At 41.3% G+C, this 25,831-nt stretch overlaps 1 protein-coding gene across 1 annotated transcript in view; it reads right to left on the bottom strand.

Annotated features, from left to right (window-relative positions):
* Nucleotides 1-771: 771 nt before the first annotated feature.
* Nucleotides 772-25,831, bottom strand: part of LAMB4 (laminin subunit beta 4) — a 116,713-nt gene continuing 91,653 nt past the window's right edge. Inside the window, exons 28-36 of the mRNA XM_078059872.1 lie at nucleotides 23,204-23,364; nucleotides 21,260-21,465; nucleotides 20,286-20,447; nucleotides 16,611-16,755; nucleotides 13,303-13,510; nucleotides 10,489-10,627; nucleotides 7,725-7,898; nucleotides 6,281-6,434; nucleotides 772-1,804 (exon numbers count right to left, since the gene is read on the bottom strand). Coding sequence (XP_077915998.1) covers nucleotides 1,665-1,804; nucleotides 6,281-6,434; nucleotides 7,725-7,898; nucleotides 10,489-10,627; nucleotides 13,303-13,510; nucleotides 16,611-16,755; nucleotides 20,286-20,447; nucleotides 21,260-21,465; nucleotides 23,204-23,364 — 1,489 coding nt within the window. The 3' untranslated portion in view covers nucleotides 772-1,664. The remainder of the gene's footprint in view (nucleotides 1,805-6,280; nucleotides 6,435-7,724; nucleotides 7,899-10,488; nucleotides 10,628-13,302; nucleotides 13,511-16,610; nucleotides 16,756-20,285; nucleotides 20,448-21,259; nucleotides 21,466-23,203; nucleotides 23,365-25,831) is intronic.

Raw genomic sequence — 25,831 nt, 5'->3', positions numbered from 1 at the left:
GAGTGGAAGTCAATATCCTGGTGGGAAGGCTGGAGTGTCTTCTACCCTCTACACTGGAGTACACAACTTAGATTTTGTGACAGTCTGTGTTTCAACTCTGGTTCAGTTTGTGTGTCATTTGTTGGTAGAAGTTTCCAGGTGTCTTAAGTGCCGGATAGAGAGAGCATTGCAATCGTGCATTTCAAGAGAGATTTCTGATGGGCTTTCTGGTAGAAAAATTTCATTTCATTCTTCAGGATCTCCAGGGAAACTGCAATTTTCCTAAACAACGTATGTTTTAAGAAATTTCATATTTATGTGTAATCCTAAAGCCCCTTCGTTGAAGTTTTAGACTCATTTTTTACGAGTCAGTCCTTAAAGGAGATGGCTCCAGCAGCTTTCCTCTTTCATACATCAGTGTTGGTGTCTATTATTTCTTATTCAAAAATGTGGGGCAGAATTTCCTTAAAATAATCCCTCTGATGGATGGATTTCACAAACAGAAGCAATGGTGCTCGGTTATATATCATACATGCAAAAAAAGTTAATGTGAAATCATAGACCCATTTTGAAGTGAGACAATCTGATCTTTCACACTAAACAATAACAGCGGAATTGCTGGTCTTTCAAAAATCAGTAGCACATTTTACAGCAAAACTGCTTACAGACAATTTAGGAAAAGTACTTCAATATTTATCTTTTTGAATATTGTTCCAGTGCCGTTTGGCGCAAACAGAATCCTTTGGTTGAGAGAATGAATATAGAGGGAAGTGGGTGTAAAAACAAGTTACATTTTGAATTGTATGCATTTTATTCAGAATAATTGTTTTATAGATAAACAAATCCAAATAAAAATAAAACACAGGACAATCTAGCACATGCCATCCAGACTTATTCCATCATAGTATTAGAGACATTGATATATTTTAGCTTAATTTCTTTAAATTTATTTTTATTTTGTTTTATTGTGATAAGAACACTTAAGATGAGATCTACTTTCTGGGGCGCCTGGGTGGCTCAGTCGTTAAGCGTCTGCCTTCGGCTCAGGTCATGATCCCAGGGTCCTGGGATCGAGCCCCACATCAGGCTCCCTGCTCTGCGGGAAGCCTGCTTCTCCCTCTCCCTCTCCCCCTGCTTGCATTCCCTCTCTCGCTGTGTCTGTCACATAAATAAATAAAATCTTTAAAAAAAAAAAAAAAAGATGAGATCTACTTTCTGACCACACTTGTTGACTTACATACAATCTATAGCAGAACTCTAGAATTTATTCATTTCGCTTCACCGGAACTTTATGCCCATCAATTAGTAATACATTTCCGCCCTGCAAGCCACCCACCCCCACACTGGCAACTGATTTCACACTTAGGTTCACTTGATTGAAGTGATGATTAGTAAACAGAATACTTATTTATTTTGTACTTATCATATGTAACACATTTTTTTTAAGGGAAAGGGAAAGGAAGGCAAGAGGAAAGTTTTCTGAAGCGGGAGACGATGTCTCTACTTCCCCCTTTCTATTCCACGTGGAACAGCATTTCCTTGGCCCAGCTCAGATCTTTGGCTAGGAGTGAGCTCCGGAGGCGGAGGAGGTGGGGCTGACCATTTCTGTTTCCCAAGTTCAGCACAGCTCCTCAGGCTTCCTCGTCAGAAAAGAAAGCATGGGTGACTTTGCACTTTACCTCTGCCTAAGTATAGCAAGTAGCATATTTATTTTCTTGCTCATCAATCTCGCTTTTAATGGCAACAACTTGATCTTCCAATTGTTTCAGTTGGTCAGCTTTTTCTTGTCTACTCAGATTCAGATCTTGTATCTTCTTTTCTAAATCTGAAACAAGAAAATGAAGAAAAGGATAGATTTGGTTTTGGTGGATTCTTCCTGGATACCCACCTTATATGAAACACAGGGATTTCTGTACCTCTTAAAGACATATTTAGCTTTGCGTTTTGATTCAACAGACAAAACATTTATTGTCACCAGGCTCCTCAAGGTTTTCATACAAACCAGAGCAGACAAACTGATGTTTTTTGTCTAAAAAGTATTATATATCTAGTGGCATTTATCAATGCCAGTTGAAAGCTAGTTAGAGTTTGTTAGAAATGAAAAGATGGATGATGAGCCTTGATTGGACTTGGTGAATATTTCCACAGGTTTGCTCTTGCTGTTTTAACTTCACTTTTTAACATGTGTTCATCACTTTAGGGGTCCTCAGTCTTTCAGTAAAAAAAACACTGACATTTTCATTTCTTCATTCTGCTCTGCTGATATTCCAGCCCCTGAACAGGAAAAGCAAAGTGATGCCTTTCACTCTTACCCATCCATCCTTCCTTCCTTCCGTCCTTCCTTCCAACCATCCATGCATCCATCCATTTATCCATACTTCATTCAAAAAATACCTGGGAATTATAGTAAACCCCAGCAAGGAGCCCATAGAGTAGTGGATAGAAGAGGTAGAGAGGGCCACAGTTAACAGTGTGAAGTGGCCTTTAGAAAAAGAAACTGCCCTTAGGTTGAAGCGGAACTTCTTAAAGAAGGAAGGTAAATGTCCCACTTCACCTGGACAGGTCACACCTGGATCATCAGGAGGGAGTTGTCAAACCAGCCTGGAGCATATGTTTAGAGGAAGGAATCGGATTGCTGAAGAAATATGAAACTATCCAGTGAACAAAAGACGAATTAACTGATGATGTTTTAGATAGAGAAAGAAGAAGATTCAGGGCATGTCCTGTAGTTATTTTCAAGTATTTGAGGCCTATGGAAGCAGAGGAAATGTGTTTTGTCATCCTGAGGAAACAGACTAAAACCAGCAGGTGAAACCTCCATGAAGGAAGACTTTGATTATAAAGAACTTTCTAGCAGTCACAGCTGTTCAAAGAAAGAGCTGCTATGGGAGGTGGTGAGCATTCCGTCTCTGGAAACTTAAATATAGATCATTTGGGACTGAAAAGGAGACTCAGCACTGGAAGTGTATTTGTACTAACAAGAAAAAAGACCCCTGCGCTTCTTCCTTAGCAGTTAATGAAGCTGTGCTGGTCCCTCTTCGCTTGCCTGCCCACATCCATCCTCCGTCCTGCTCTGTCCTGGAAAGCCAGCCTCAGTGGATGACATCATCTGGCTCCCAGGATCTCTGGAGCTCGTTCACACTTGGCCACTGGACAGTTCAGAGAAGTGACCGGGGCGGGGCCGGGGTGGGGAGAGTGAACAGGCTGTCCCTGTGGAGCCGAAGGGTTCTGGCAGTTCTTACATCTCTCCCCTCAGCCTGCAAGGTGGCCTCTTGCCTTTGGCTCCAGCATTCCGAGAGCGCCCTCAGAGCACCGGCCCTCCCGCGGCCCCTGCTCCTTAGGGCCCAGGGATGCTGATGGCTTCTCACCACGGCCAGTCACGCAACACGTCCACACCCTCAGCGGGCTCTCGGAACTCCTGTGCATTTTTAAGAGTTCCTCCCATCAAGAAGCAGAGGCTATTTGCCCTGTCCCCTCAAACCAGGTCCAGCTGGGCCTGTTGTGTTGACCAACAGAAAGTAAGAGAAATCAGTGCACAGGACCTCGAGGGCCTTACTCCGCTCATTGCGGGGAACCGAGACGCAGGCGAGCTGTAAAGCAGCCTGGGCTGGAAGAGCCCGTAGAAAGAGGGCCAGCATCTCAGTCAAGCCCGGCCCCAGGCGCACCAGCCAGTTGACCCATCAACTGGGAGCGGCACAGACCTGCAGAAGAACCACCCAGGAAACCCACAGAAAAATCATGCATGGTTGTTGTTCTAACCCCCAAATATGGGGAGTGCTTTGTTGTACAATGAATAGATAACCGAGCCAACTCTGGCTGTAACTACGTGATCCAGAATTATCTCCAAGCGTGCTGCCTGGTTCTCGCTGGGACCCTGACTGGTACAAAGTTCTGTGGAGGGACCCTGGCTGCAGACTGGGGACATTTCTCCACTCTCTCCACTTTGACCCTGCCAAGGTAAGGAAGGGCTCCTTTCTGGAGTCCCCTGGGCACTTCTTCCTACCAGGTAGAACTAGAGCGCAGCCCTTGTGGGTCAGACCCTTCTCGAGCGGCAGAGTCAGGAAGGTGGCCAAGCCAATATCTTATTTTCCTACTTTGTTGAACTATGAAAACAGCTTTAAAAAGAGAGCCAAAAAAGTGGAGAGCATGATTTTAGACCTCGCTTAGAAGGAAGGCCTCTAACTTCTCTTCTGACCTAATTTCAAAAACTGTGGAAGTTCTAGTCTATGGGAATAAGTGGAAACAATTTGGGCCTCGACATAAAACACAAGACAGAAAATATTCTCCCCATGTTTCTGCTCCTATAGTTACAGCAACTGATTTTCACGATTATTACCTATGGAGAGTAAACAAACAAACAAACAAACAAACAACAACATTCTGTCTTTTTGAATCTTTCCTAGCAATTCCTTTTTAAAAGTATTAGGAAAATACTTAAAATGACAGTAATGTAAATCATATAAATGTGAAGGATGTAAATTATACAATTATATAAATGCAAAAAGCAGTGTTTTCCTCTTCACTCTCCCCCTCCCCAGAGATAAAGAATGTTAACAGTTTGGTATGTATTTTTCCTGACTTTGGCCCACACCAATGTTGCATTTTCATTTTTTTTCATGTCATAGTGGTGATATGAATGGTTCTAAGGCAAAGACTCATTTTATAACAAAGAAGCATTATAAATGAGGAGGCTTGGTTGTTTTAATACCTTGAGAATTACTTATATTCCAAATGAATATGACTAACTTTAAAGTTTTGGAGACAATAAATGCAACCAAAAGTAGAACTAGACCATTCATCATTGGATATTTCTTGATGATTTAGAGGTAGTTGCTAAGGGCATGATGACTACCCAGAAAAATCATGAGCACCCATTGTGGGGGAAAAAGATTCTAATTAACTTTCTGATTGTGTGTATTCCATGTTTACTACACTTGGTGTGCATCAAAATTTCCACTTTTGATCAAAATGCTGATCCAGACTACGGATCCTTCTGGAATGCTACCTACAGATCTATACAAGATGACGAGTGCCTTAGAGTCTAGATCATAGTGACTCCAAAACAGTTATCTGCATGGGAGGAGAAAATAAGCAGCATAGGTTAGGACGGGGTTTCTCAAGTTTCTCAACATCCACACCCTTAGTGCCCTGGGCAAAACAACTGTTCATCATGGGACTGTCCTGTGTATTATAGAATGTTTACTAGCGTCCCTGGCCCCCACCCACTCGATGCTAGTTGTACCCCCTAGTTGTGACAAGCCGAAATGTCTTCAGACACTTTTGTCCCCAGGGAAGGAGATAAAATCACCCCCGGTTGAGAACCAAGGGGTTAGGAAAAGGGCATTTCCAGTTGACTGAAGGCAATGGGAGTTTGTTCTGATGAAGGCAGAGTAGAGACTCCCTGATACCCTTTGAAGTAAAACCATGCAAGTGGCTTGTTATATTGCAGTCCCAAAGGCACTGACCCAATTCCTACTTCCTCGACCCTGTGGGCTCATAGGTAGCTGAACTGTGCCAGTGATAAGTTGGTATAAATATTACCAGGAAGGTGAAGTATTAAGCTATTGTCAAATTGGTGGAGTGTGTAATAGAATCGATAGAACTCCCATATGATCCAGCAATCCCCACTCTGGGTATATATCTGAAGGAAATGAAATCCATATCTCGAAGAAATATCTGTGTTCCATGTTCATTGCAGCATTCACAATAAACAAGATATGGAAATAACCTGAGTGCCCATCAATGGATAAAGAAAATGTGTGTGTGGGGGGGTGTATAAAATTCAACCATAAAAAAAGAAGGAAATCCTGCCATTTGCAACAACATAGGTGAACCTGGAGGATGTTACGCTAAGTGAAAATAAGCCAGAGAAAGACAAATAGAATATGATCTCACTTGTATATGGAATCTAAAAAAAAAAGAGAGAAACAAAAAAAACCAAACCTAGAACTCATAGAAGCAGAGGGAAGAACGGTGGCTGCCAGGGTCCAGCAGGTGGGGGAAATGGGGAGAGGTTGAGCAAAGGTACAGACTTCCAGTTTTAAGAAGAAAAGTTTCTGGGGATTGAATGCTCAGTGTGGGCTGACTAGTTAACAATGTTGTATTGCACTGTGTATGTGAGTCGATCTTAAGCATTCTCACCATAAAAAGAAAAACGTAACTATGTGAGCAGATGGATGTGTTGATTAACTTAATCATGGTAATCATAACACAACGTATATTGTCACGTTGTACACTTTAAATATATACAATTTCACCTGTCACCTAGACCTCGATAAAGCTGGAAGAAAAGAAGAGATACCTGCTATTCTTCTTATCTTGTCCTCTGTATCTATGGCCAGTTTTTCTGCCGCATCTTTTAGCTGCTCCACTTTTTCTAATGTCACCTTTGTCGGTCCTGTAGCGCTGGTCTTATGTTGAAGAACAGCATATTGGCTTTTCAGCTCTGCAAACGCCTGTAACAGAGCAACACCTTGCCATCACCAGAAAATATTTACAAAGCATGTACCCATGCATGATATTTGCCTGATACTGTTCATAAAAGGAGGAAGAGGAAAACCATGATCCAGTCAATATGCTTGAGTCACCCTGATATTTCCAGGCTTTTATTTGCATTTTTTTTTTCTTTGCAGGCTGAAAAAATTCTCAGCTTTAGTTAATTAAAAATAAAATTGCTTTGTTATAAAGTAGCAATCATGATTCTGTGCGAAGGCAGTTATTTATGGGGCACCAATCGTTTGTCCTAAAAGACTTAAGGTGAGAGATACAGAGGACAGGAGGGACGCGATCCTGCCTGTGACAAACCTCTGGGTCAGCTGGGTGGGTCAGCGGCCAGTGCAGGGTGAAGGGCAGAGGGAGCTGTGAAGCTTTAGAAGCAAGGATGCGTTTTTTGGCGGGCAAGAAGGTAAGAGAGCCATGAGGCAGGAAGGGAAGTACACGTGTTAGCATGAAGAGCTCCCTCGGCATTCGAATGAAAACCTGGGGGGTCAGCCTGGGTGGCTGACAGTCTAGAAGGTGGAACAGCTAGGTGAAGCCCAGGAAGGGAAATGGGGACAGGATGGACCAGAAGTACCTCTCCCAACCTCCCTTCCATAGAAAATGTGCTCAACTCCCAAGTCTGTGGGAAATTACCCAGCATATCAGGAATGAAAAGCAAGAGAATGGACCAATTGTAAAAACACTTTCACATTTTTCTTGTGTTTAAGCGACTCTATTAATGCAACCAACCAGAGATACCCTGCTGAGAAAATGAGTTGATAGTTTCTTTCAGCAACCTAGATGAATAGGGTATTTTCCACAACTGTTTAATTAACTCACTCTGACTTTTTTAACTTGACCTATTCTCTTTGGCAGGTGACTTTCACTTCTTTGTTTTCATGATAGGTTATGTGATTGTATTAGAGTAAAGGGTAAATACTCCCAAGATAGACCAATGGCACAAAATGTGAACGTTTGGAAGAAAGGAAACATTTGACGAGGACACTGCTAGTAGTCCTAGGAGGAGGAGATTCGGGGAGGAAACACCCCATCCTAATTTGGTCAAAGGACTTCTGTCTTCCCTGGAGACAGTCCTCCACTACAGAAGAGGCTTCATGCCTGTCGGGATCACTACTACCACATGCCACTGAGCACGGTCCAGCACTAAGGGGACCGCTGATAAACGGCACAAGGAACTGAGGTTAGAGGATTATCCTTCAAAGAGGCTCTGTCTGTCTGCTCTTGGTGGCACTGGTGGGGCTAATGACCTGCTCAAGGCCCCCAGCCTGGCGTTGGGCCAATGTGGCCTGAGCTGTCACACGGGTGGCTTGCTCTCGATTCCTTTGCAACTTGGTCTGCAGCCGGGAAAGCCCGTCCTCCAGCACTGACCGCTGCTTTGCTAAGTCCAGCTCATTCTTAGTGTCCTTAGCTTCATTTTCAGCCTGTTGTTGATTTAAAGAGCAGAGAGGAGAAGGTCTTTTTATGTAAAAACAACAAGAAAACAAATGATATAATTACCTCTCAGAAAATAAGCTAGGTGGGAAGGGAAAGTGAATCATTCCTTCAATTTTTTCGGTTCCATTGAAAACAACGTTGTAATAAATATTTCAGACATCCACATGGTTATAAAAGCAACTATGACATGTATCCATGCGCTCAGTGGCCAGTTTAAGAATAAAGCACCTCAGCTAAGGCTCTCCTCACACCCCCTCCCTCCCCATAAGGTAACCACTGTCCTGAATCTAGTATTTGTCACTCCACGTACTTCTACCCGCTTTTTCCTATATCCTACGCAGTCTAACATATGCAGTATTTTTTTTAACTTTATACAAATATATGCTACTTGAATTTTAATTCAAAATTATGCTTGTACAGTTCTTCCCTGACGAATTTGCATAGCTCTTGTTTATTCAGTTTTAGCAATTTAAAGCATTGCATTGTTTGGACATACAATTTGTATTTTTCTTCTCCAGCTGATGCAAGTGGCTTCTCATTTTTCCTCCTTACAAACAATAATGAACATCTTAGTATTTGTTTCTTATTTCTGTGGCTCCATTTGTCCCATCTAGAAGTCAAATCTGACTAGTCATCTGTTATCTCTTATATCTTGTTCTTGGGTCATACTTTTATACCTTTTTTGATTTTTGTAAGCATAATGAACATTCTGATTTTGTATTTCTACATCCAGTAACCGCCATAATCCGCAGTCTCTTGTCTACTCTTTCTGGTGCCTCTTGCTTGAGGCAATTTGTTCTTTTATGTGTTTTGAGAGACATTTTTGAGGCTTTTTAAGGTGCATTCCTTGGGAGGGGATTTCTGCTGGCCTCTGTCAGGCCTCTGAGGGCACTCTCAGCCCACAACCACTTTAAGTGACATTTTTTAGCTTGGGTTATCGGGGCCATACGAGTAGTGTGAATTCTAACCTCGAACTCGTGTAAGAGCCAGCTTATGGTTAGCAATTCTTAGTGAAGACCTTCCTCCCCCACAGCAAGAGTCTTTACTGGCACTGCCCCTCCGTGTGTGTGTGTGTGTGTGTGGTTGTGTGCACACGCATGCGTGCAGTGGGCATGCAGTAGTAGGTAGTAGTAGTTGAACACTTCACTGAGGATTTTGCCTTTCCATGCAGGGGTCATATTCTCTCCTTTGTTTTCTGTCTCTTATGCATGGCGAGCATTAAAGCCAACAGCTCTCCTACACCAGCGATTGGCGGACACCCTCTGCCTGCCGTCAGGTTCATGCTTTATTACCTCTCTGGATTTGTACTTCCCCGTCACTGTTGGCCTCTGAAGATTTCCTCCATGTCTTATTAATTCAGCTATGTATTACAATTTTAAAAAAATATCCCAGCCAACATTTGGGTTTTTTTTCTACTAGGAAGGTTCCGTGAGAGCCCTGGTCTACCGTATTTGTAAAAAAAAAAAAAAAACCAAAAACCTTCTTGTGCCTTTGGATATGTTTTTTCTAAAGCACAAATCTACAGGCATTTTCTGTAAAGGACCAGACAGTAAATGTTTTATATTCCGTGGCCCATGAAGTCTCTATTACAACCCTCAACTCTCTGCCACCGTGGCACAAAAGCAGCCACAGACAATACGTGGCTGGACTCCAATAAAACTTTGTGATTTTAGATTAAAAAGAAAACAAACAGTGCGCCCATTTGGCCCATGCGCTGTATTTGGCCATCCCCGGGTCTAGCGTATATGCCTCGAAGGGGAAAACCTGGAGGACTTCTTTGGTTTTTTTGCTACCCTATATTTGAAACCTGTTCACATCTAAGCTTTTCATTTCCTGGTGCACTACTTCCTGTTCTCTCTCTTTCTGCTTTTCTTTTCAAAATGCGTCGTGCGTTTGGATCTATACAACCTGGCTGAAGAACAGAGACTGGGGAGCTGGCATTCTGTGGGGAAGGGGATGGGCTGGAGGATGGAGCCTTGGAGGAAGACACTGCACACGGCTTGGGACTAGGTCCTGTCCTGTCCGCCAACTGCCAGACTTTCTCTCCCGGATCCATGATGGGGGTTAAACCATGGCCGGGCTCCCACCGAGCTCCGGAGAGAACACTTTCTTTCGGGTAAGATATCCTTTTAGTCCTAAGGTACTCTGATGAGATTTCATGCCAAACCTGGCAGTTACAAAAACCTGGCAACAACGAACTTTATTTCTTTGCCTTGTGAGCTTTAACAAGTCTATTACTTTCCCTGGAGTCAGAAGGGATAAACTCCCACCTCAAATCTACCTTTAATTAGCTGTGTGACCTTAGGCAAGTCACTTAACCTCCCTGAGTCTCAGTTTCCTCATTTACAAGCTGGTGGTAGCACCTGCTTCGTCCCCCAGGAGGGGTCGGCAATGATGAAGTGATGCCGTGGGAACTCTGTAGAACATCAATTAAACGTATCATAGCACCACCGTTTCATTTTATCCTACAATCATCCCATCAGGCAGGTCAGGCAAGCATGACATGGGCACACATCAACACCAGGCTGTCTCCACATTCAAAATCTTTTTCAGCTTAGTTTCCAAGAAGATAAATACCTGCAGTACATTCTTTTTAATTTTTGTTATCTCCGCCGTCAGCTGTGTGATGGTAGAATTTACCCGTCCTTGGGTGACTTGAACTCGTTGCAATTTATTCAGCGTTTTGTCAAGATTTAATAGAACATTTGCTGCTTTTCTAAGGTAGGATATTAACGTGTCAGATTAGATAAATACACAATTATTCATTTGTTTCACCTTGGGAGTCCATTCGACTCCACGAAAAGCTTGGCTGAATTATTTATAAAGTAAATTTAAATTGCTCTTAAGCAAGGCCAAGTGCGGTAATCTTTATTTTGAGAAATAGGTAGGTTGAAATGCCCATAACAACGCATATATATGCATATCAAGTAGATACAGATTTCGCCAGGTATGCAAATCAAAGATACAGGTCTTGTTTATTCTTAATTTGTCCTAACCAGAGAGGCTTGACGACCGTCACTGGCAAGCTTTGAACAAAATAACAATCCTCGGCCGATTCCAGTTCCCTAATTTCTCCCACTTCAGCCACACTCTAAATCCTCGCCAGAGCGGGGGTGGGAGAGTGAAGGGGCCCCACAGACAGCAAAGAGAACTAAAAGCCCTCCGTTTCCAGGCTGTGTTTATTCAGGTTTATTTAAGCTCCACTGACATTCTAGCTGCCAGGGGCCCCTTCAGAGGTTAAAATCACAAGCATTCCAACTGATTGTCTATTTTACAGAAATAAGCTCACCTCAAGTCAACACTCACCAGATACTTGGATCTGTGGGCTCAAAACCACCTTTGGAAGAATATACCAAGTGAGTGAACTATCAGATAGACCTTTGCAGAAGGATCATTTGAAATGCGTGTGGAAGAGCAAAACTAGCTAAATTGCAAAACATCCCCTGCCCCACGCAACCCTACTTCTCCTCCCAGTGGAGTCTCTCTCTCACTTTTTAAAAAGGCTGTTTTTTTAAAGAGCTGTTTTAGATTCATAGCAAAAAAAAGCAGAAGGTGCGGAGAGTTCCCTATACCCGCCGTGTCCACACACGCAGAGCCTCCCCAGTTATCAACCTCCCCGCCAGACTGGGACATTCGTTAGCCAACCTCCCCGCCAGAGGCTGAGTCTACATCAACACATCAGAGACACCAAGTCCAGAGTGTACATTAGGGTTCACTCTTGGTGGTGTTCACTTGGTGACTTGGGACAAATGTATAATGACATGTATTCATCATTCTAGAATCACACGGAGTATTTTTACTGTCCTAAAAGTTCTCTCTGCTCCACCTATTCATCCCTCCCCTCAACCCCCGGCAACTACTGATCTTTTTTACTATCTCCACGGTTTTGCCTTTTCCAGAATATCCCATGGTTGAACCATATAATAAGTAGGCTTCCCTTTCTTTACTTCTTTCCCTACAGTTACAGAAGGGGTTCAGGAGGCTTCCCTTCTCATAACACGCCCCCCCGCATATCTTTGTATTTATTCTTTTTCCTTTAAATTTTCAATGTAACTGCTTTTAGAGTAAATTGGGAAAATGCCTAAAAATAGAAGAAGAAGAGGAAGAAGAAGAAGAGAAGGAAGAGGAGAAGGAGGAGGAGGGAGAGGAGGAGGCAGCAACACACACCAAAAGAGAAAAAAACATATCAGGAACGGAAAAATTTACCACTAATCTTTTTAAGATACCAGCATATTCTAGCATCTTTGTCCTACAAAATATTTTCTTTCCATGATGGAGATCCTCTTCTATATATAATCTGTTACCTTTTTTTTTTTTTAAAGCATTAACATTACGCTCGAAGAATCCCTGCATGTTATAAAGAATCCTTCCTCAGCATCATTTCTGACAGCTGTGTGATCGTACCGCAGTTACTTCGTCTTCCTGGTTGTAAGTATTAAAACCGGAAGGGGTTGGGCCTACAGGGGAGTCTGGTGCACTTCATTTATACAAGTGGCTGGGGAGACAGCAAAGCAAGCTCAGGTCTCAACTGCTGGGCGTCCTGACGTGATGGTATTGCCACCATCCAACCGAGCCCACAACTCTGACCCGCAGCACACCATGCTCCTAAAAACACCAACATGCCTCTTCCCATTTGCTTGGCTAAGTCAACAAGGGCAAAAGGAAGCACGAGTTAATGAACTCCGTGTACCATATCTGTAGTTTTACTCCCGTGTTATTCCTAGGGCACTAGTGTTCGTTTCTTTTACTCCTCACCATCATATCTTTTTAGTGTAGTCTTTTTTTTTTTTAAGAGCTTATTCATTTATTTAAGAGAGAGAGAGAGACCGAGAGAGCACAAGAGGGGTGAGGGTCAGAAGGAGAAGCAGACTTCCCGCTGAACACGGAGCCTGACGTGGGACTCGATCCTGGGACCCTGGGATCATGACCTGAGCCGAAGGCAGACACTTAACTGACTGAGGCACCCAGGCTCCCCATTAGTGTAGTCTTTCTTAAAAAAATTTAGATCTTCAAAGTACTGTCTATTATGGTACATTTAGGAAGTAGCAGACATAGGTCAGCAAGAAAGGGAAAAGACACCGATATTCCCACCACCTGTTAAGATATTGGCATACAGCTAGTGTATGGCATTAATTGGTATAAAGAGTAACAGGTCACTGGAAAGGCATTCCAAGTCTATAGCAAATGGGAAACAAGCATTCCTGCCCCCTGCCTCCCAATCCCCCAGCTTCCTGAGGCTCCTGCAAATAGCTTAGCCCTCACCCTGGGCACTGAGCTACTGGAGGGTAATTTCATTCGAACATTAAATAGCTCCTCACCCAGATATTTTTCAGATGGCCTTTTAGGAGTTGGCCTGGGCGAGCAAGATGAGAATATTAATACTGTACTTACTCAGCATCTTTTGCCTTCACCAAAACCTTTTGGGCTTCCTCTGCTGCTTTACATAGCCTGTCCTCATCTGTTCCGTAGTCCTCATAGAGCTGCATCAGCTTCCGTATTTTGTCAAGTTCATGGGTTAAATTCTGCGATGTCATTGGTAGGTGGATGTCAAGTACGTGATTTGCAACCTTCTCTATGTCCTCTGGAGGCACGTTTTCCTCTTAAATAAGAAGGTGGTTTTAGGTCATTGTGTCTCCTTAGTAAACACTGTATCTTGTAAATACAACCACAACGAACTCTAAGTCATAAGTATGTGCAACTGATTATGTGTCCCTAGGACACCGGGATCTACGGACGTAGATTCTTCTTCATCCTCAGTTTTCCCTTCTCTCTGAAAGAAACACTGTTCATGTAGTGTTGAATACACGCTACACAAATGCTTGCTGGAAAACTGAAAAACTACAGACTTGGAATATTGTATATATTCTGCGAAACGTCCTCCTAAGAACCAGTTAAGTCAAAAAGCAATTAAAATGGTTAGATGCCTGTTACGAAGATTTGAATACAGTGAATGAGACACTGGGGAAGCGCCAGGTTTGGACTCAACAAAACTTGATTCTAATCCTCCGTGACATCAAAAGGCTCACAGTTGTTGCTCATCTGTGTAACGGGGCAACTCTACCTGATGCTACCACTCAAAGTCCTATTTTGAGAAGGGAACTTGACAATAGAGAGTAAAGTACCGGATGAATAATGTGTTATCAGGAAACTGTTAAATACACCCATGCCCTGCTTTTCAGGAAAATAAAATCGGCCTTCCTGAGAACTGAAGCGGAAGATGGACTGTTTGGGTCCGGGGTGCTAACATTGTGATCTCTGGCTCCTTACTGAGGCATAATGCTAAAGCCCGTGTGGGCAGCTGGAGTGCTGACCACCCAGTGGGGGAGTATAAGCCATTCCATATGAATACTGATCACATGAGAATAGAAATGATAAATAGAAGACGAAATGATATGGGATCCAGAGGGAGGAGAAAATATTTCAGGAAGAACCTCAAAAAGGCACATAAACTGAGCCTGGAGGACAGCAGAGGTTATACCTGTGGAAATGTGGGGTGAAGGCAGGGGTAAAGGCATTCTAAACTGAGCGACCCACAGATGCCAAAGCTTGGGTGTAGCAGGAAGCAGTCCTCGGATCAGTGTTGGTGAGAGAGTCGAGTCTAAATGCGGGGGTGGGGGGGGTGCAAGTCCCGAAAGGCTGGGAGCAGAGCACGGGAGCCTCTAAATGTGAGGCCAAGGACCTCGGCTTCTTCTTCAGGAGGCGGTGGGCACCACAGACACCTTTTAGCATTTGACGGACATGACATGACTATATATCCTTTTGGTGATCATTTTCGCTCTAGCTGTCTTGTTTAAAATAAAAGGAGTATTTTACTTCCTGTCATGTTTTTGAAAAAAAAAAAGTAACAAGATTTTTTGTGACTAAATCAAAATCATACTTGAAACAGAATGTACTGTTCTTGGAAGTTGACTTTTGAAAGAAATGGTATTTCATTTTATAAAAAGGGTTCTAATAAAAAGTGAATTTAATTTAGCCACATATTTGTCATTGAACATTTATTGGCATTTGTTATGAGATCATAAATTCAAAATTTTTCTATGGGACTTTCAGGAGAAGTGACACATAACTTTGTTAATGGGGAATTCAGACCCCAAGGAAAATATTAATATGGTCAAGAAGAGTGGAGTAGTGTAGCCACCATACAATTTAATAATACTTTTATTTGGGCTTTATGGAAAGGATAGAGGAAAAGAAATTGGTGAGTGAAGGGTACTGCTTCCTGGTGACCAAGGATCTTGGGGCCCAGATCAGAGACGTTTCTTTTATAGAATAGGATTTTTCCCTTTGCCTAGTCTAATTTTTGTTGTAATAATGGACACAGTTTTTGTTGTTTTTTTTTAACTCCTTGGGGTAATTAAACTTTATTATTAGAGATGTATTCAGCAGCAATGAGAAATGAGACCAGTAAGGGAATAGGCTCTATAACCCAGGGAATGAGGTGGAAAGCAGTAGAACTTGCCTTCTGAGCCATCGCTGGGGCCCAGAAGTGTATCACGCCATTTCGCACAACTGGTCTGGCAGTTTGGTTTTGGTTTGGTTTTGGTGCCTGAATTGACCTGTATCTGCAGAAATAGCTAAGGTGTTCCTTAATCCAACCAGTTCCTGGATCTGTGTCTAATCAATGCTAACTCACTGAAAATTGGCTTTTGAACAAACAAAACATCCAGTAGACAGATCCCACCTCATTCATTTTTACTGATTATTTTGGTCATTTTTATTGGTTATTTGTACTGCCTCATTTTGTTCTTATTTTGAAAATCAAGACTAGAACTGTTCATACAGTATCTAGAGATATGGAGGTGGAAAAAACAATTGGCCATAGGGGTCTCTTAGAAATATTAAACAGGTTCACAAAGTGGTTGCAAAGATGGTAACAGACATCCCAATTGTCAGCTGATTCACGTGAGGAGTATTAAGTTACTGAATCTGGAAGACGGTGATGGAGAAGAAAGCCTCTTAAGATTAATTCCATATAATGTACCCAAGCTGCGTTATTTGCACAGAGTGAGTTTTCAGGTCAATTTCCAGCTATACTCTTTGATTTTTATCTTCAAATAATAATTCTCTGTAGTTTAAAATAAACTTCTAAAAAAATAAAATCAAAGTGAACTTCTCCCATAATAAGGTACAATGAGGGATAATAACATCATAATTATAATAATAAATGGATCAAATTGTACCTTTCGGCCAATCACAGAGAACCAATACAAAACTTGGAAAATAGTCCATAATAGTTAACAACCGATATTTTAGATACCACTTCACTATAGTATTTGGTATACTAACCAAATCTGGCATGCCTTGATCTCACACAGTCTGCCAGCAGAGAAAATCATGGAATCATAACATTAGGAAATCTGATAGAATCATCATGTTAGACTTTTTTCTTAAAAAAACCACATAACTTTAAGCACCAAGTTCATTTGTTTGAAATTTTAACTAAATTCTAGGACTTTTTACTAAATTTATCTTATACAGATAGCCATATATACATATATATATATTTTTTTTCGTACAGAGTTAATATTTGGGGATTATTTTCATTAAGAAATTTTAAATCAAGGGGTACATCATGTTTCTGATTTAGGCATTTCATTTCCACTTATGTATTTTGAAATTGGTTATGCTGTTTGAGTATACTTTAAAAAAAAAGCAAAGAAAAAGAAACAAAACTAGTTCCAATATATTTTTCTAATTACCTGACAAAAACATTTTCAGCTTTTTGATTAAAAGACTCATCTTCTCTTCTTCAGATTCACTTTGATTTTTCATATTCCTCAGTTTCTCACTTAGCTGTAAGGCATTGTTTTTGGAGACTTCTGCCAGTTTACTTACATTTTTGAGCTGGAATAAGAAAAAAATAACAATGAGGAAAAAACACAATGAGGCACATTGTGTGCTATTTAATTACTTAGCTGGACCAAATGAAACTCACTAAAAACAAAATAGGACTATAGAGAATTAAAAGATCATTTTAAGGGATTCATTTACGAGGTGATATTATTTGTTTTCATTATCATTTTTGCTGACTGTGAATTTATCTTGTGGCACCCGGCTGGCTCAGTGGGTGCCACAACTCCTGATCTCAGGGTTGTGAGTTTGAGCCCCACGTTGGGTGTAGAGATTACTTAAAAAATAAAATCTTTAAAAAAATAATGTGACTTTATCTCTTAAAACCATTATTAGTGATCAAAAGTATTATTTGAAAACAGTTTTGACCTAGTGCTAATGACTTTTCCTTATACAAATGTAAAACACAAATTCTGTTTTAATGAGACTTTAGCATTCCTATCACATCAGCAAATTACTTGGGACTACGTAGAGTGGTCATTATGTTTAATAAGTTAAGAGCATTTTCTTTTATGTAAGTTAAAATAATTACTCTTCTTGACATTCCTCAAATTCAAATAATGTACTTTTTCTGAAAGCTAAAAAGAAAGCATTCCTCCTTTTAATAAACGAGTTTGAACTCGGAGCAAGCTACAAAGATAAATTCCAAACTTCTTGTACACTTGGTGGAGGAATGATAGGTCTAAAACTTGCCCTCTAGAAGTGCAAATTCTTAATTATGTGATTTGAGAAAATTCCTGGGCTTTTCTTGAGATTCTAACAAATTAGAGAAAGAGAAAGAAAAAAAAAAAAAAAACCAGAAAGCAATAGGGTAATATCACCAAGTCGAGCTGTATGGAATAAATTAATTGTGACAGAAGTAGGGCTAATTAGGATCAAACACCATTAGGAAAAAAAAAAATCTCCCCTTATTTCCCCACAAAAGGAGCCAGCTTAATGTGAGCCATACGGATTTTGTGGAAAAGGATTTAATTGCACTCATTGGCAAATGATGAAACGAAAAAGAAATATTTACATGATTAAAAATATGTATCTTCATTTTTTGGAGAGTTGTCCCTTAATTTTCTAGAACTTTGAAAACCTTAAAATGGTGAGCAGTTGCTGAGAGAGATCTTCAAAGTTCCCATGACAAAAAAATATAACTAGGTGAGGTGATGGATGTTAACCAAACTTCTTGTGCTAATCATTTTGCAATATATACATCTACCAAATTATGTATGCCTGAAACTAATAAAATGTTCTATGTTAATTATATTTCTCCCAATTAAAAAAAGAATAAAATGGTTAGCAGTAAGTAAGAACACGTGGAAGTAAAATGAGAATTCCAGAAATAAATACTCTGGACAGGAAAACACAAAATTATAGAGATGAAATCTGTGTTGATTAGTTGATGCTGTATTCAGAGAGAAAGAGATTGCTAAATTACTTCACTCTTAAAACATCTCTCTGCAATCCATCCTCTGTCACCACTGGCTCCTGAGAATTCTCTCACAATCTTTTCTGGCACTCTTCCCCCCATCTAATCAAGAGGGAAATAGCACACCATTTTATCAACATGAAAAACCCCGCCCCCATCCTTTCCAGTTGTTCATTTACGTGCTGATGAAGCCAAATTCTGCTAGAACATATGTCAGGGACTATCTTTTAAAAGTAAAAGCTTAACACAGGGCTTCTTTAAATGGTGTGAGGTTTCTGGTTTTTTTGAGAAGGGGCAGTAAGGTGTAATTGTTTAAAATTATGTTTAACAATTCAGGATTGTTTTAACCACCGGGATGCAGGACCAGGATTTGTCTTTGTTATGTTCACCGCTGGCTCCCCAACATCTAGATAAATGTCTTGCACATAGTAGGCACTCAATGAATATTTGTTCAAAGAAGGAAGAATAACATACAAGTGAAAACTAGGTAGCAATGCAGAATTATGACTACGTAAATAAAAATCTTCAACATTCCGGATGTATAGGGATATCCACCAGCTGGGCTTATCAGAGGCTTGCACCAGAACTTGGATTTGGGAGCATGTGGAGCAAGGGCTTGGGACCAGCTGGGGCTCAGGCTCATGCAGGAGGCTCAAGGAGGAAACTGCTGTTCTGTGTGTGTGCATGTGCATGCAAGCTCGTGTGTGCACGTGTGTGTGTGTGTGTGCTTGAGATATGCACCATATCTTAGCTGTGGTTCTCAGCCCATTCCCAAGCTTGACCTTCTATCCTCCTGTTGATTCTGAGACTGTTTTTTTCAGGAGTTGGTTTCTGTTGCTTACAAACAGGAATGCTGCCTGCTATAATATTTAACATATATTTTTTGTGTGTAGATATATTTTCATTTAAATAATTTTTACTTAAATTCAATTAATTAACATATAATGTATTAATGGTTTCAGAGGTATAGGCCTGTGATTCATCAGTCTTATATAACACCTGGTGCTCGTATTATTGGTAAAGAAATTTAGCTTTTTAAGAGATTTTTCTTCTGGGCGCCTGGGTGGCTCAGTTGGTTAAGCAACTGCCTTCGGCTCAGGTCATGATCCTGGAGTCCTGGGATCGAGTCCCGCATCGGGCTCCCTGCTTGGCAGGGAGTCTGCTTCTCCCTCTGACCCTCCTCCCTCTCATGCTCTCTGTCTCTCATTCTCTATCAAATAAATAAATAAAATCTTTAAAAAAAAAAAAAAAAAGAGATTTTTCTTCTTCATCAAAGACTCTATGTATATTGTCAAAAATGGAGCAAACTAGGGCACACATCATCATCTTGTATACAAGATGAATCCAGTGTATTCACAGAATACCTAAAATTGTATTCATCTTTTCCAGGTGAATATATAATGTATTCACACACACAAAAAAACCCTAAGGAAAACTAGGCAATTAAATATTATTCTCATTTATCAACATGATCAGAAAAATAAATGAAAACATTTCAAGTTATTAGAGACTCAATCATCAGGTACTTAATATTAAAACCACTGTCTCATGTCTAAAAACACAGGAAGGAGTACAAGACCTAAGGGTGTATTCCTATTAAAATATTTTCTAACATTAAATTAAATTTTAACATTAGAATCTGTATATTTAGTAGAATTTCAAATATACTCTTGAATTTGTACAAATTAGTCTTTACTTTGAGAAATCTAAAGTTTTCAAACCTTTAAGGCTAATAGTCTCCCATTTCTATGTAGTGTTTGCTATAAAAGAAACATCTACATGAGTCTATGTCCTACAAACACAAACTTTGATTTCTTTCTCTTCTCTCTCTCTCTCCACACACACACACACACACAAATATACATTTACACACATATATGTGATACATATATAATAGAAAATGTCAATATTCACATGTACTTCTAAAGGTACATTTACATCCACATCTGTATTTTTAATCCTATGTTTCCAAGCATAAGAACACGTAATATCTAGAACCTGTCCTTTCGCCTCGAAGCTAAATGGCAGTTTTAAACATTTCAGACAGTTTGCTTTTTTCTTCCTATTGCTACAGCTTTACAAATAAAACAAGAGAAGACATATTTACCCGGAGCTTCCAACCCTGAACCTGGTTGCTCAAATTATGAATCACAAACTCTGCTTCCTGAGCTTGCTGGACGGCATCGCTCGAGAGGGGCAGGGGGCCACGACAGCTGGGGCCATCACAGGACGAGAGCACGCACGGCATGTCCCCTGGTTCTCCACACACCTCACAGGAGAAAGGATTCATGTTGAAAAGCGACGTGTGGGCAGAGTTTTGCTAATGCCATCCAGGTTCACTGAGGCAAAGCACTGCTCTATGCATATGTGTTTCTTCAACAGTGGTTCATGCTTAGCGCAAGGATGCAGCCCCGTGAAATGTTTCCAGGTAACTAAATACCTGAATTTTTTGTTGTCAGCGTTGTGTCAATTGATGCCATTTTTATGCTTAAGAGTTTTTGGAGAAAACAGTCAAATATCTAGCATTTCTTGCATGTTAATTTCATTTTTAAAATTTTTAAAAAAGATTTTATTTATTTATTTGACAGAGAGCGACACAGCGAGAGAGGGAACAGAAGCAGGGGGAGCTGGAGAGGGAGAAGCAGGCTTCTCCCTGAGCAGGGAGCCCGATGCGGGGCTCGATCCCAGAACCCTGGGATCATGACCTGAGTCAAAGGCAGACGCCTTTTTAAATAAAAATTACCTTTTATTTATAAGAAAGCAAGAGGAGTGAATGTCTATAATCTGTACCATTGTGGAAATAGCAAGTTATATAAATAAATGTAAGATAATAAAATCAAGCCACAGTCTTACTCTGAATTTTCTCAAACTTTGACTTGGAAAATAAAAAAAAATAAAATAGAAGTATATTTATATTATTTATATCTTAAATAATAGAGCATATCTATATATATTATGATATTTACACATTTATAAAGTATAAATAAAAAATTAAAATTCAAGGCAGGAAATATAATTGAAGAGATTTGTATACCAAGCAGAAATCACAAATACTTTTACTACACCATCGTGAATATTTACCTTTTCGTTCAGTATTTGGATATCTGGTACTGTAATTTGCTTTAATTTTTCCAATGACAAGTTTTGTTTTGAGGTTAGGGTATCAAAGATGGTAAGTAAGTCATTCCTGTTTTTTTCAGAGTTTTTTATGATAGAAGTGGTTTCACTACTTTTCTTTTCAGCAGTTGATGATCTCTGATAATGCTTCTTGATGTTCTCTGAGTAATCTACATTAATGCAAATTGAGGTAAGGTAAGTTTTGTGAGAACAAATGAAATTATACATTGGTTATCAAGACAATCATCCCACAGTTTGACCAATGTCTTGGTCTCAATGACCAAAACAAAAATTCACCATCCTCTTCGTTGAATTTACACTTAATGGGGAAGGATCGGATGGAGTGAAACAGGTATCAATATAATAGGTACAGAGCCTTGAGATTTAAGTCTGCAGACATGGGTTTGAGTGTTGGCTTTCCCCTTTACTGTCTGCGTAAGTCCTTGAGCAAACCAGTTAATCTCTTAGATTGTGTTTGCTTCTCTGTAATTTGTGAGGACTAAGTGAAATAATACGAGAATGCTCTGTAAAGTGTTCCACAGGTGTATTAATTATGTATTCATTGGTATTAAGGACGACTACCCGTACGAACCCTAACGCGACACACCAGCCGAGTTCACCTAACTAGATGGAGCAGCAGGGGTTGACAAATTTGTTCTGGAAAGGGCCAGAGAATAAATGTTCTAGGCTTGGGGGCCACAGCGGGTCCAGCACAGCTTCTCAACTCTGGAGAATGAGAGCAGCTGCAAGCAATGTCAACGCACGGGTGCGTCTGTCTCCTAGTGAAACCCCTTTAAAAAAACCGGCTCTGGGTAAAAGTGGCGGGTGGACTATAGTGTGCTGACTTGTGATGTGGAGGCTGATGACAACAGGTCACAATTTTGCAGCGCTTTCTCTGTGCCCCGCTTGTCAGTTTTCTTCCTGAATCTTCACAAAACACCGCGAGGTGCGTGTTAGCATGATCACCCCCATTTTACAGGTGAGAAAACAAGGCTCTCCGGAGGTAAGTTATTTGCCTGAGGTCTCACGGACAGCAAGGGATCAAGTCAAGATTTCAAGGCCGGCGGTTTGATTCTGGAAACTATGTTCTTCAGCACTGCTCTATATTTTCCATATTTTTAGTAAAATACAAACTCATGAAGGTAATACAGTTCATTTTACTGCAAATGATAGTGTTGCAGGACTTTCAACGGTAACTCCGTATTTTAGGAACCAGAGGCCCAGGGTCCTGATCTTTACTCCCTACGCAACCAGAAGTCGGGCATGAGACAACCACACCTTCCTATTGCTTGGGATGATTTTGGCGTTTATTTATCTGGCAAATTTTATCCTCATTTTGTGAAGTCCAAGTCAAATGTCACCTACTTCTCAGAGCCTTTCCCAGTAAACCCAGGAAGAATTCTGTCCCCGTGCTCGAGTTGGCAGTCCAAATCTTTCATGCCGTGAACCATTTTGAAGTGGCAACCTAGACAGCAGTGGTCGGATGTCCTTTCTCCGAGTGTCCCTGTTTGTTTCTTTGACTCTGAAGGGAGAGCCAAGGCGGGGACCTTTCTGGGCATCATTCCGCGGAGGGACAAGGTTTTGGAACATCATGGTCCCGGTCCGAAGCCAGTTACACAAGACCCCTTGCATGCTTTGGCATTAGGATAGTACCCTGGCTGTCGGTATCTGTTTAGTATCAGACAGTTAGCTGTATTCATTATTTTCAACAGATGCTACCCAAGCTCTGCACTGCTTAAAAAGTTGAAATATTCATGTACAAATAATACCTTTAATGGGTGTGTTTTCAGTCCTAAAGTGCTCAGGCTCTGTGGCAATGAGCACAGGGTGCCGCGCTAATGGAATAAACGATGGATGGCAGCAACCTTTGTCCATCAACGGACCATCCAAGTGCATTTTCTCTCTTACCCACGATGCTCGCATTACGGGCACGGAAGCGCAAATTGATTTCTCGCTGAAGATCTTCACGTAAGAGGTCTGCTTCATTCCCCATTCTTCCTATCCTTTCTTTCAGATCTGGAAACTCATGCACTTCTTTCAGTTGCACACTTAGCTGCATGATTTGTTCCCTGGAGGGAAAAGAGAGTAAATGTAGCGAAGCTTGTATTCCTGTTGATAAATCAGTGAAAAAAAACACACCAACATTGCCCTCGTGATCAGGCACCCTCATAATTAGAATGGATCCTTCTTCCTCGATGTTGTGTTTGACAGTTTATAGTTCTGTTTATGGTTCCTCTCTTTCTTGTTAATTCAGCTTCCTGGAACGTTTTAGCACTCACTTAAAATACAATCTGCATACAAGGTCTAGTGGAAGAAAGGCTTTGAATCTTTCAATTTCAACTATTTAGACTCTTTCTGTCTCCCTTTGCTTTGGGTTTTCAAAAACACACATTCAGACACTGTTCATTTAAATCCATGAGATCCAACCTATATTCAGCTTTTAACACGGAAGTCCTCACCCAGCCTAGGGTAGAAACCAGTTCTTTGTTGAGAATAAATCTGCTTGCAGCAAGGATCCTTCTAGTGCCACTGCTGTACAGGGTCTTAACTTGTCATTCCCATGAGTGACGAGGAGGTTTCCTTGTTGGTGAGAGTACCCAGGCCTGGGCTGTGTTCATTCTCCTCACCTTCTTCTCCATGATGCCTATCTCTGTCCTGCTTCAATTTGCTGGGTTCAGCACCCACAGTGGGTTCAAGGAAATAATTAGTAATATCCTTCATGATAAGGAAATTCGGTGCAAATCGTGAAGAGTACAGTTGAGGAAAATTACAATGTGAATCTATGGGACTAATTTATCTTGGCAGAAATGCAAAGCATTAACTAATGCTTCCTAGCATTTTCTACTCTAACTCTCCCTTCTAATCTACAGACTTTTCCTTCCGGCGCCAACTGTCAGGACCATAATTCATCAGGTTAATAATAATAATAACAATGATAGTAATTGCTGTTATTATAATTGGTACTCTCGAAGCCCTACAATGCTCCAGACACCATGCTCAGAGGCTTGTCTGAGTAATTCTCACAAGAAACCTATGAAATAGAGACTCGACCCCCCTTTTGGATGAAGAAACAGGTGCTTGGAGAAGTTAAATAACTTGCCTAAGGCCATACAGCAATAAGTGGACTTCAGTCACGGAATCTGTACTCGTGATATCCTGGCTTCCTTGCCCTCCGCCTCCCCTTTCATTGGTAATTTACCCAGCAAACGTTTGTTATGTGACTGAACCGAGCCTGGAGAAGGTAGCCTCTGTCCTCAGGGGTCCCTCAGTAAGGCAATGACCCAGGAAGCACAGGGAAGGGGGAAGATGGAGAAGGAAGGACATGTCTTTTTCTGAGGAGGTCATGGAAGGTGTCAGAGAGGAGGTGGTGTTTTGGTGGTTGCTAAGGAGGAACAGGAGCTCAGTAGGTGGACCGGGAGGGATGCTGGTTTCTGGCAGAAGAGGCCCAGTACTCACTGCTTTCCTCATCGCTTCAGGCCTGGCCCTGGGACTCCTGCTTCTCTTGCTGTCTTTCTGCTCTATCTGAGGTCCTATGGTCTCTGTTTAGAGTGCCCACTGTGGACTGGCTCATTCTGCTTTCTTTCTGACAGGTCCACTTTGTTTGCCATATTCTAGAACCACAAACCCGTGGTCCATGGGCCAAAGCTCATTCTCAGACACATTTATTTGGCCTGTCCGGTGCTTTTTAAGAGCATTATTGGATTAGCTGGCTATATTTTATTTTATTTATTTATTTATTTATTTTTAAAGATTTTATTTATTCATTTGACAGAGCTAGATACAGCGAGAGAGGGAACACAAGCAGGGGGAGTGGGAGAGGGAGAAGCAGGCTTCCTGCGGAGCTAGGAGCCCGATGCGGGGCTCGATCCCAGGACCCTGGGATCATGACGTGAGCCGAAGGCAGATGCTTAACGACTGAGCCACCCAGGCGCCCCAGCTGGCTATATTTTAAAGTGGGGACATTTCCATAAAAATCTGGAGGCCTGACATCTCTGGAAAAGTGGGAAGGCCTGGGGACACAGGGCCCAAATCCTGCAGGACAATAGTCTTTACAAGGTGGTGGATGTGCCTGCTTTCAGTCGCCAGCCTGGCCTGGCCACGTGACGCCCCTGGGCCCTGTAGGGGCATGGCCCTTCCTCTGAACTACGGCGGTGGACTCCATCTCCTTCCTTGTGTAACTTTGAAGCTATTACCATGTACCTCTGCGACTTTTGCCTGATGAAAATGAATGGCTTTATATTGACACTGGTGTTTTGTATAACACAAAACTCTACAGCTTCAATTATTCCTTAATCCAGGACCTTTGACTGGGGGCGGGGCAGGGGATATTCTGCTACATAATCACAATCTCTTTGGTTTCTCAGTAGACTACGTGCTCATAGAAGGACGGAAAATGTATCCCATGCATCCTGGTTTTTGCCCAGAGCAGTTGGCAAACTTTTTCTGCAAAGGGTCAGATAGTAAATATTTCAGGCCTTGGGGGCCATAGTCCTGTCACAACTACCCCACTCTGCCCTTGTCCCGAGAAGGCAGCCA

Source organism: Halichoerus grypus, chromosome 12 (assembly GCF_964656455.1).
Source record: "Halichoerus grypus chromosome 12, mHalGry1.hap1.1, whole genome shotgun sequence".
Lineage (NCBI taxonomy): Eukaryota > Metazoa > Chordata > Mammalia > Carnivora > Phocidae > Halichoerus > Halichoerus grypus.
Note: the sequence above shows the minus strand (reverse complement) of the source record. Positions and strands in the feature narration are given on the sequence as shown.